The sequence below is a fragment of the Schistocerca gregaria genome, chromosome 1 (assembly GCF_023897955.1).
Source record: "Schistocerca gregaria isolate iqSchGreg1 chromosome 1, iqSchGreg1.2, whole genome shotgun sequence".
NCBI classification, from domain to species: Eukaryota; Metazoa; Arthropoda; class Insecta; order Orthoptera; family Acrididae; genus Schistocerca; species Schistocerca gregaria.
Window position 1 is genome coordinate 322,382,960 of NC_064920.1, and position 12,032 is coordinate 322,394,991.

Genomic DNA, 12,032 nt, shown 5'->3' on the forward strand with positions numbered 1-12,032 from the left:
TGAGAGTCTCGGCAGTAGCCATGCAAGTTTATAAGTGGAACAGTAATGGGCTGAGACATGAACTGGAATTTGTAGTGGGAAGGGAGACATACTACTGTAGTACATGCAGTCTGGTATCTGGGGTGTGAGTGTGGCGCAATAGGTAGCACTTCTGCCTGGTACCTGGCAGAGGTATAAATTTTAATTCATAACTCCAGCCTACATCATTATTGTAGATAAAAGTGAGACTGAATATGTCTTAGGAATATCAACTGTATATGATTAAGAACGTCTTCTTTTAACTTAGGCTAAATATTCAGACAAAATGTATTCTGGAACTGATACAGAAATCTTTTTTCTCATTGTTTCAGTTACTTTCAAGTCAAAGGTAAAAGTTAATTTTTATTGCAGTGAACTATAATTTTTTGCACAAGTTAGAAAAAACTTCACGCAACCAGCGTACTTTTGCCATTAAGTGAGCTTTATTGTGATGTACCTTTCATAATACAAGTATGAAATTGTCAGGTTCTCATTTCGAAGAAAGAAAAGGCAGCAGTAGTTTTCAAAACTTCAATCTATGTACCAAATGAAGATGTGGGTTGATGATTTAATTTGTGAGTCACAAAGATAAATCTGTATTTACAAACCTTTTATAAATTCAGAAGAGTGTTATTTCCCAGTGCACAAAGCAGATATAATTTTGTGTACATAACTATATGACTTTATGTTACATGTTTGGTCTTCATATGACTGAAGAGATCAATTGAAATGAATTTATTAAATAGGTCAAATTGAAGAAGATGATGTAAGATACAGCTTGTCCATTATTGTGCAACCTATAAATGTGTCTCCATTTGTTAATACTAAACAATGCACAAACAATAACAATACATTTGTTGTTCAGAAATGCTGCATATTAGAAGCTCTGTAATATATAGCATCTCTGAAATGAAGACACAAGACACCTGGAGACCCCAGAAGGTTTCAGTTTGATTATGCAATGGTAAGAAAGAGGTTTTGGAACAAGATTTGTAATTTTACGAAATTTTCAGGGACAGATATGGACGTTGTCCACAATTTATTGGTTGTGAACAGTAGATTAAAACTGAAGAAATTGCAAAACTGTAGGAAATTATGGAGGTGGGACCTGGATAAACTGAAAGAACCAGAGATTATAGAGAGTTTCAGAGGGAGCATTAGGGTATGATTGACTAGAACAGGGGAAAGGAATGTAGCAGAAGACAAATGGGTAGCTTTAAGAGATGAAATAGTGAAGGCAGCACAGGATCAAATAGGTAAAAAGAGAAAGCCTAGTAGAAATCCTTCGATAACACAAGATGTATTTCATTTAACTGATGAAAGGACAAAATTTAAAAATGAAGCAAGTGGAAGGGGATACAAACGTTTAAAAATGAGACTGACAGGAAGTGCAAAATGGCTTATCAGGAATGGTTAGAGGTCAAATGTAAGGATTTAGAAACATATTGCTCTAGAGTAGAAATAGATACTGCCCACAGGAAAATTAAGGAGGCCTTTGGGGACAAGAGAAGTGGCTGTATGAATATCATCAGCTCAGATGGAAAACCAGTCCTAAGCAAAGAAGAAAAAACTGAGAGGTAACAAGAGTATGTAGAGCATATGTGCAATGGAGATAACCTTGAAGGCAATATTATAGAGAGGGAAATGGATGCAGATGAAAATGGGATGTTAGATATGATACTGTGAGAATAATTTGAGAGAGCAATGAAAGACATAAGTCAAAATAAGGGACTCAGAACAGAAAACATTCCATTAATACTACTGATAACCTTGGGAGAACCAGCCATGACAGAACTGTTCCATCTGGTGAGCAAGATCTATGAAACAGGCGAAATACCTTCAGACTTCAAAAAGAATATAATAATTCCAATTTCAAAAAAGCTAGTGCTGACAGTTGTGATCTTCACCGAAATATTAGTTTAATGGTTTTAAAATACTAACACAATTTCTTCACAGAAGAATGGAAAAATTGGTAGAAGCCACTCTTTGGGAAGATCGGATTGGATTCTGGAGAAACGTAGGAATATGCTAGGCAATTCTGTTTGTTGACTGAGAGAAAACGTTTGACAATGTTGACTGGAATAAGCTCTTTGCAATTTGGAGGGTAGCAGGGATAAAATACAGGGAGCAAAAGGCTATTTACAACTTGTACAGAAACCAGACTGCAGTTATAAGATACGAGGGGCAAGAAAGCAATGGTTGAGATGGGAGTGAGACAGGTTTGTAGCCTATCCCCTATGTTATTCAATTCGTTCAGTTTGCAAGGAGTAAAGAAAACGAAAGCAAAAACTGGAGTAAGAATTACAGTCCAGGAAGAAGAGAGGAAAGCTTTGAGGTTTGCCGATAACATTGTAATTTTGTCAGAGACAGCAAAGGACCGGAAGAGCAGTTGAACAGAAAGGAAAGGGACTTGAGAAGATGATATGAGGTGAGCATCAACAAAAGCAAAACAAGAATAATCGAATGTAGTCAAATTAAATCAGACAAAACTAATAAAATTGAATTAAGAAACGAGACACTTAAAGTAATAGGTAGGTTTTCTTATTTGGGCAGCAAAATAACTGAAGATGGACGAAGTAGAGATGATATAAAATGCAGACCATCAATAATAAGAAAAGCATTTGCAAGGAAGAGAGATTTGTGATTGTAGAGAGAGACGAAGAGATTTATGCAGTAATCAGATTCAGAGGGACGTATGTTTCAGTAGTTACTCAGAGATGAATAGTCTTGTTCAGGCTAGAGTAGCTTGGACAGCTGCATTGAATCAATCTTTGGACTGAAGCCATTAACAACAACAACAACAAAAACAAATGTTGTTCAGCTAAGAAGACAGGGTACATGCTATATGATTGAAAATAGAGAAGAAGTATGGCACATTCGATATAATGAAATAATTGAATATGCATCTCAAACGTTTCCAGACGTTTGATAGACTGTCTGAAAAGTGTTTCCATATTGCGTTCAAAAAAGTGAGAACATTATACACAGAAAAGCACCGAAACTGGAATAATTTGCTCCAAATTCCCATTTTTCATAAGATTTTCATTTGAATGTACGACTAAACATTGTGATTTTGTGAGAAATGTTCAAAATAATATGACGCTTTTCTAAAATCTGATCATCTGTAAATATTTCAATGTTGTATACTAGAAATTCCTCGTTACAGGGCATAGTGATAGTGATTTTGCCCTTATAGAGAGGAACAAAATATTTTTTCACCAAGAAAACTCGATTCCAGTCATGAGCAACTGCAAGGACAACAGATTCCTTTTGTGTAAGATGGACCCAAAGGATAAGGGGTTGGAAAAGTCATTTACACAGCAACCATGGATTTGTCAAAGCATTAAAAAGAAGCTGAGAGGTGCTGGGAAATGAAATCTGGTGCTAGACAAACTTACAGTTTTCCCTATCATCTGCAATGAAATTTTGCCAGTAAAAAGTGCCAACAAGAAGGCCTTACTTGATACATGACAGTATACTACAGCAGAATAACGGAATTCCTGTGAGCAATTACCAAGTGAATAGTATGATTGCACGTCTGTCTGTCAAAACCCGTTGATTAAAGACAGAAAATATAATGCTGACTGTATATGTTTAGTTCGATTGCAGTGTTAAATTTTTCTGTGTCTTCTGTTGCTCTTTGTGCAGATTTGTATTGCAGTAAACATTGTGGATTTTGATGTCTGTTGTTGTATTTTCTCAAAATAAAATTTGTATTTCTGTAGTAAGTAACACAGAAAAATCAGAGTATTCCAGCAGCATAACGTTGTAACTGCTCGGATCCAAAGTTGCTAATGCAGGAAAAGAAATGATCGTGTGTTATTGTTGACCAGGACGCCCCTTTTGGGGAAGTTCAGCTACCGGGTTGCAAGTGTTATCGCAAGTGACGCCACATTGGGTGACTTGCGTGTAGGTGGAGATGAGATTGTGACGAGTACAACACAACACCCAGTCCACAAGCGGAGAAAATCTCCAATCCGGCCGGGAATCGAACCTAGGCTCGCTGCATGGTAGGCAGAAACGTTACCACCTTTTTTTCTTTTTACTTCTGTTCATTTTGTTTGGTATTGTTCGTTGCATGTGGCCTGGGCGGACGTTACATGACATCCTTTCAAGCTGATCGTTGATTTCTTTACTAATTTTTTTTATTCCTGGGAGCCACCAGCTCTTTGACCGAACATACTGAAATACAGTGCTCGCACTTGGCTCTACAGGCAGACATCAATGCAGGAAAATAAAAAAGACAGTGCTATTTTTTTTAAAGATAACATAAGTAATAACTGTTTCAAAAATACGCAAAATAGCGTTTTACCTCACATACACTGCCTGAACCAATAAAGCCGAAGTATGTAAGCATAAAACAGTTAAGCAAATATGTAAGCAGAAAACATACACACAGAGAATGATTTAGTTAGATCAATAGACGAGATGTGGCTCAAATTCAAAGATATAGTAGCAACAGCAATTGAGATATTCATACCTCATAAATTGGTAAGAGATGGAACGGATCCCCCGTGGTACACAAAAAAGGTCCGAACGCTGTTGCAGAGGCAACGGAAAAAGCATGCGAAGTTCAGAAGAACGCGAAATCCTGAAGATGGGCTAAAATTTACAGACGCGCGAAATTTGGCACGTACTTCGATGCGAGATGCCTTTAATAGGTTCCACAACGAAACATTGTCTCGAAATTTGGTAGAAAATCCGAAGAAATTCTGGTCGTATGTAAAGTACACAAGCGGCAAGACGCAGTCAATACCTTCGCTGCGCAGTGCCGATGGTACTGTTATCGACGACTGTGCCGCTAAAGCGGAGTTATTGAACGCAGTTTCCCGAAATTCCTTCACCAGGGAAGACGAATGGAATATTCCAGAATTTGAAACACGAACATCTGCTAGCATGAGTTTCTTAGAAGTAGATACCTTAGGGGTTGCGAAGCAACTCAAATCGCTTGATACGGGCAAGTCTTCAGGTCCAGATTGTATACCGATTAGGTTCCTTTCAGATTACGCTGATACTATAGCTCCCTACTTAGCACTCATATACAACCGCTCGCTCACCGATAGATCTGTACCTACAGATTGGAAAATTGCGCAGGTCACACCAGTGTTCAAGAAGGGTAGTAGGAGTAATCCATTTAACTACAGACCTATATCATTGACGTCGGTTTGCAGTAGGGTTTTGGAGCATATACTGTATTCAAACATTATGAATTACCTCGAAGAGAACGATCTATTGACACGTAATCAACATGGCTTCAGAAAACATCGCTCTTGTGCAACGCAGCTACCTCTTTATTCGCACGAAGTAATGGCCGCTATCGACAGGGGATCTCAAGTTGATTCCGTATTTCTAGATTTCCGGAAAGCTTTTGACACCGTTCCTCACAAGCGACTTCTAATCAAGCTGCGGAGCTATGGGGTATCGTCTCAGTTGTGCGACTGGATTCGTGATTTCCTGTCAGGAAGGTCGCAGTTCGTAGTAATAGACGGCAAATCATCGAGTAAAACTGAAGTGATATCAGGTATATAAATGACCTGGGTGACAATCTGAGCAGTTCTCTTAGACTGTTCGCAGATGATGCTGTAATTTACCGTCTAGTAAGGTCATCCGAAGACCAGTATCAGCTGCAAAGTGATTTAGAAAAGATTGCTGTATGGTGTGTCAGGTGGCAGTTGACACTAAATAACGAAAAGTGTGAGATGATCCACATGAGTTCCAAAAGAACTCCGTTGGAATTCGATTACTCGATAAATAGTACAATTCTCAAGGCTGTCAATTCAACTAAGTACCTGGGTGTTAAAATTACGAACAACTTCAGTTGGAAGGACCACATAGATAATATTGTCGGGAAGGCGAGCCAAAGGTTGCGTTTCATTGGCAGGACACTTAGAAGATGCAACAAGTCCACTAAAGAGACAGCTTACACTACACTCGTTCGTCCTCTGTTAGAATATTGCTGCACGCTGTGGGATCCTTACCAGGTGGGATTGACGGAGGACATCGAGAGGGTGCAAAGAAGGGCAGCTCGTTTTGTATTATCGCGTTATAGAGGAGAGAGTGTGGCAGATATGATACACGAGTTGGGATGGAAGTCATTACAGCATAGACGTTTTTCGTCGCGGCGAGAGCTTTTTACGAAATTTCAGTCACCAACTTTCTCTTCCGAATGCGAAAATATTTTGTTGAGCCCAACCTACATAGGTAGGAATGATCATCAAAATAAAATAAGAGAAATCAGAGCTCGAACAGAAAGGTTTAGGTGTTCGTTTTTCCCGCTCGCTGTTCGGGAGTGGAATAGTAGAGAGATAGTATGATTGTGGTTCGATGAACCCTCTGCCAAGCACTTAAATGTGAATTGCAGAGTAGTCATGTAGATGTAAATAGCAAAATTCTATTTCCTCATGCACTGCTCGCTGTGTCATACGCTATTTCTTCGACAGGAGTTTCTTCTCCATGGATTTTAATTCCTACTCCGAATGTTTCTTTTGTTTCCTTCACTGCTTGCTCAATATACAGATTGAATAACATCGAGGAGAGGCTACAACCCTGTCTCACTCCCTTCCCAACCACTGCTTCCCTTTCATGCCCCTCAACTCTTATAACTGCCATCTGGTTTCTGTACAAATTGTAAATAGTCTTATGCTCCCTGTATTTGACCCCTGCCACCTTCAGAATTTGAAAGAGAGTATTCCAGTCAACATTGTCAAAAGCTTTCTCCAAGTCTACAAATGCTAGAAAAATGTAGATTCTAAGATAAGTCGTAGGGTCAGTATTGCCTCACGTGTTCCAACATTTCTATCATTGTATAAATCAAAATAAACAATCACTATCCGCTTTCATGACCGCACCGAACTCACAGTTCAACCTACCAGCCGCTTGGGGCGCTGCTGGCGCTGAAGGCAACAAAATCGAGGCGAAGTGTCGCGACTGTTATGTTAGACTGTGGTTGTAGTCTATCTCTGATGTTATTCAATCTGTACAGTGAACAAGCAGTAAAGGAAACAGAAGAAAAATTTTGAGTAGGAATTAAAATCCATGGAGAAGAAATGAAAACTTTGAGACCGACGACATTTAAATTCTGTCACAGACAGCAAAGGACCTGTAAAAGCAGTTGAACGGAATGTACAGTGTCTTGAAAGGAGGATGTAAGATGAATATCAACAAAAGCAAAACAAGGATAATGGAATGTAGTCGAATTAAATCAGGTGCTACGGAGAGAATTAGATTACGAAATGAGACACTTAAAGTAATAACTGAGTTTTGCTAATTGGGAAGCAAAATCACTGATGAGTGTCGAAGTAGAAGGGAAATAAAAGTAGACTGGCTGTGGCAAGGAAAACATTTCTGAAGAATAGAAATTTGTTAAGATCGAGTATAGATTTAAACGTCAGGAAGTCATTTCGAGAAAAGTATTTGTATGGATTATAGACATGTACGGAAATGAACTGGTTTAGACAAGAAGAATTCTGTAGGTGGCAGGGGTAAAATACAGGGAGCGAAAGGCTATTTACAATTTGTGCAGAGACCAGATTGCAGTTATAAGCGTCTAGGAGAATGTTAAAGATTACGTGAGTAGATCACGTAGCTAATGAGGAGGCGCCGAATAGAATTTGGAAGAAGTGGAATTTGTGACACAACTTGACTAGAAGTAGGGACTGGTTGGTAGGACAAGTTCTGAGGCATCAAGGGATCACCAGTTTAGTATTAGAGGGAAGCGTGGGCTTAAAAATCTTAGAGGGACACCAAGATATGAACACACTAAGCAGATTCAGAAAGATGTAGGTTGCAGTAGTTATTCGGAGACGAAGACGCTTGCACAGGATAGTGTGACACGGAGAACTGCATCAAACCAGACTCTGGACTGATGACCAAAACAATAACATCATCTCTGATTGTTTTGTAAACAAGGCAATGGTGTCGCCCATTTGAATTGTATGGCGTTTGTGTACATATAGTTTGTGAAGGAACAATTTAATCATGTCTGTAGTGAACACTTAAGTGATAAAGTAAGAAGTAACTTTGGTAAAATGACCGCCTCTAAATTGCCAGGAACGGGCTTGGAAGATGTTGGTGTTCCAGGCCAGAGTTTCTTGCGGGACGCTCTTACAAGTTGTACCGACCCATTAAAAGCAATAGAGGAATTCCAGGTAAGCCTCTGTGTAGCGAAGTATTGTTTGGTATTATCAATCCTGGTGGGAACCATTAAACACATGCATTGATCTGTGGCAATTAATGGAATTGGGATTACATTGTCTTGCGCCTCTGGTACCACTTTTTGACCAACGTTCTTCAGTGGTAGGCCACTGAGGCCATTTTGTAATTCAAGAAACGTACTCGCGTTGACTGTATGAATAGATAGCGTGGCATTGGTGCCAAAATGATTGATTTTTGTGATTTCGAAAATACGGAACCCATAAACCATCAGTAATGTTATTGACAGTAGTAATCGTTTGTAGCAATGCAAATAACACTTAATTCGCACATTAATGCGCCTTGATATTTATCTGTAACGTACATATAAAGAAACGAAATGTTTATAATTTGTTGCTTCACGCTGTAATGCTTCGTTTTGAGTCTGTATGGTATGTAGTTACACTAAGATGGGCGTAAGTTATCCTTATCACATTCAGACATGTTTGTATAATTGTATAAACTGAACCGGTTAGAACTACAACAAGAAAAGTGCAAATATTCACTTACTTACAGTTCAGTAAAGCAGTATGGGTCCCAAAATTCGGTTTAGAAGAGAAGTTTTTCCTTTGCATTTATTCTAACATCTTACAGTTTTCAGTTAATGCAGCACACCAGTTATACAAGGTACACAAAGATTGGAAAGTTTATTGGTTTATAAATACCGTGAAGTAACTGTTGAAAGATTGGGTACACCATGACAATTTTACTTCAAACATTCATATTCTGTTTCCATGATATGTGGTAGTATTATTATTAGGCAGAAATGCTATGGAGGATGCCATGAGAAACATAAATACTTATTTTTAACAGTCTTATAATATGTTGGTTTCTTTCATTGTGTACTTTACATCACATATTTCTCGTTTTTCAGCTGGAAAATGGAATTTTGTTGCCATCGTTACGTCCAATATTACCCTTATTGGATTTGCATGGCATGAGAAGATTGGATTTTCATCAGTCTGTTTTAGAGGTATGTTATTTAAAGACAGAGAAGTGATATATGGTTAGTTGTGATTCTACCTGTCTGCTTTAACGTCTGACATCATCACGGTAGTAGTCGCCCCTATTTCAAGCATATAATCACGACATCACTCATTACAACCATGAATAAACATTTAACTCCAGCAGTAAAATTAAGCCAACAGGACAACTGTGGAAAGCAGAGGCTTTTTGGATGGAGTCAGATTAAATATACGACAATGAAAATAGACACACTTTCCAAAAACAAATATTAACCCACAAATTAAACACACAAAATTCTCAACATTCAACACAAGCAAAATAAATTTTGCTCAAGTTAAGGTGTCAGTACCAGTAACGTACACACAATTCAAAAACCTGGTACTTCAGATTTCACATGACCTATGTAGCTCATACAGTGTCATTGATTGTATGAACCCACACACAGCTCCAGAAACTGATATCACAAATTTGACCTGATCTATATGGCAGGTAAAACAAAGCTGGAGTACCAAAAAACACCACACTCAATTCGTCAAATCTGTTGTCCACATCTTCGCTTATTCTATCTATCTACAATGAAATCTACATTACAACAAACCAAAATTCACTCACTTATCATCAAAAATGTATCTTAACTGACGATGGTAAACCAATATCCATGATACCAAGCGCTAACATGAAAAAACCAGAAATTTGTGAAAAGTCAAGTTGCAGACAGACACGACTAAAAGACACTCACATATAACTTTTGGTGACAGCTTTTGTTAGAGATGGCGCGCGCGCGCGCCTACACACACACACACACAAAGCGAAGCACACATCACACGCTTGCGCTCTCTTTACTGACAAAGGCCAAAAGCTAAATGTGAGTGTCTTATATTCTTACCTGGTGTTTCCATTGTTTGATTAAATGCACATAAAAATAATTACCAACAACACCCACAGACATGCAAATTTAGGCTGTGCAACCCCCCCCCCCCCCCTTGATCATAGATAGCATATATTTGTCCATTGCAAGAAGCCATGACCTGCTTGTAAATTTTGCTTTCCTATTAACTGCCAACAAAAAAGAAAAACACTAGCAAATTATGATGTACTCTTCCAATGACAACCTTAAACACTCAGCTAACAATGTCAACTGTCTCGTTAAGATACCTAACAAACAACTTTTAAACATAAACACCCAACACAGGAGAGTGCGACAAAAAACTACATCACACCATCTGCAAACACAACCCGCACTATCGTGAAGATGGATGGAATCATAACTTTTGGTTGACTCCAAAAATGTTGACTAAGTAGTGATATTATGAGCAGTGATACAGTCTTTATTCAAATGTCACTTCTAATTTTTCAAACAATTGAAAGTCCAGACTGCAATAACAACAATTATGAAAATGATACATTGCTGTTCACCATGTAAAGGAGGCATTGATTTACAGACAGGTACAATGAAAAGACTGCCACACATTTAAGGCTTTCACCAAAAGGGCTTCTTCCAACGTAGCGGGGGTGGGGGAACATTCTCACAGGCACAAGTCACAAATATATGACTATTGTCTCTGGCTACACTGATTGGAGTTTGCCACAGTGGCCAGAGACAATAGTTACTTGTGTGAGTTGGGAGTGTGATAATGTGTGTGTCTTTTCTGCTTTGGAAGAAGCCCTTTTGTCTGAAAGTTTAAATTTATAGCAGTCTTTTCATTGTGCCTGTCTACAAGTCAATGTCTTCCCCAATTCTTTCTGCTATAATGCTCTTTTTTCTCTAAATTGTAATCAGTTTGGACCTTGCAAACCATGGATTTATTGTATATCTTCATTTGTACTCCTCCAGCTTTTGTACAGTGTGCAGAAGAAGGTAGATGAGTGGGTAGTGTATCGGGATCATGTCTCCCTCCCCCTTCCTGTTCGGTTTACATTTATAGCAGAGGAAGAAAAATTGTCAGTGCTAATGTACAGTATTCAGAAAGTGATCATGAATGAGGCTTTAACAGGTGACTTCCTTCGTGGATGAGTTATACTTCCTTATAATTCATCTGATAAATCTCAACTTGTCATCCGCCTTCACAATAGTCAGCTTTATATGGTGATTCCAACTAAGAACAATGATATTGTAGTCAAACAATAGTAGATTTTTTTGTTCATTTTCAAATGTTTCCTTATATTTAATCACACTGAATTTCAGCTGCCAGTCTTTGCAACAAATGTTGATCAGCTTGAAGTCGCCCTGAATTTCTTAATGTTTCCGACAATGCGAACCTCCCAGCATATAACTCTACTACCTGGAAATAGGCTTAGTGTGCTGAAAACAATGTATGCTGTTTTTAATATATTGTGAACAGTAGCGGTCTATCACACTTCTTTGAGCTGTAAAGGATACTACCACTTTTGCTTTTGATAATGTCTCCACTTCAAGAACAATGTTAAATGGGTTCTGTTACTTGGCAAGTCTTCAGCTGATCACATACCTGTTCTAACATTTGATAATAACTTAATTTGTTTACTAGAAACTGTGCTGAATTCTTCTAAAAACTTTACAGAAGCCAAAGAAACATGGTATCAGCTGTGGCCCTGGTGTCTGAAACCTTCTGAAGCTTGCGAATGAATAGTTCAGTTGAAAAGTCACACAATTGATGCTCGCAGAATCATCTTCCTCCTAGCTATATGATACATTTCCCTTTTCTGTTTACAAGATATTTTCATCCCTTAGGAAGCCATGGCGTTTTACGTGGTTTCTTACCGTTATATTTCAATATTTTCTTAGGGAAACTTTTTCAAATATACTCACAAAGGTATCATGAAATAGGTTAAATTTTAAATTAGCGCCATGTTCCCTGTATACCTCATCCCAGTCTAAC

The 12,032-nt window shown here is 38.3% G+C and overlaps 1 protein-coding gene across 1 annotated transcript in view; it reads left to right on the plus strand.

Annotated features, from left to right (window-relative positions):
• The first annotated feature begins 7,890 nt into the window (after positions 1 to 7,890).
• Positions 7,891 to 12,032, plus strand: part of LOC126343816 (negative elongation factor B) — a 121,631-nt gene continuing 117,489 nt past the window's right edge. The window contains exons 1-2 of the mRNA XM_050001971.1: positions 7,891 to 8,165; positions 9,083 to 9,181. Of these exons, the coding sequence (XP_049857928.1) occupies positions 8,046 to 8,165; positions 9,083 to 9,181 (219 nt within the window). The 5' untranslated portion in view covers positions 7,891 to 8,045. The remainder of the gene's footprint in view (positions 8,166 to 9,082; positions 9,182 to 12,032) is intronic.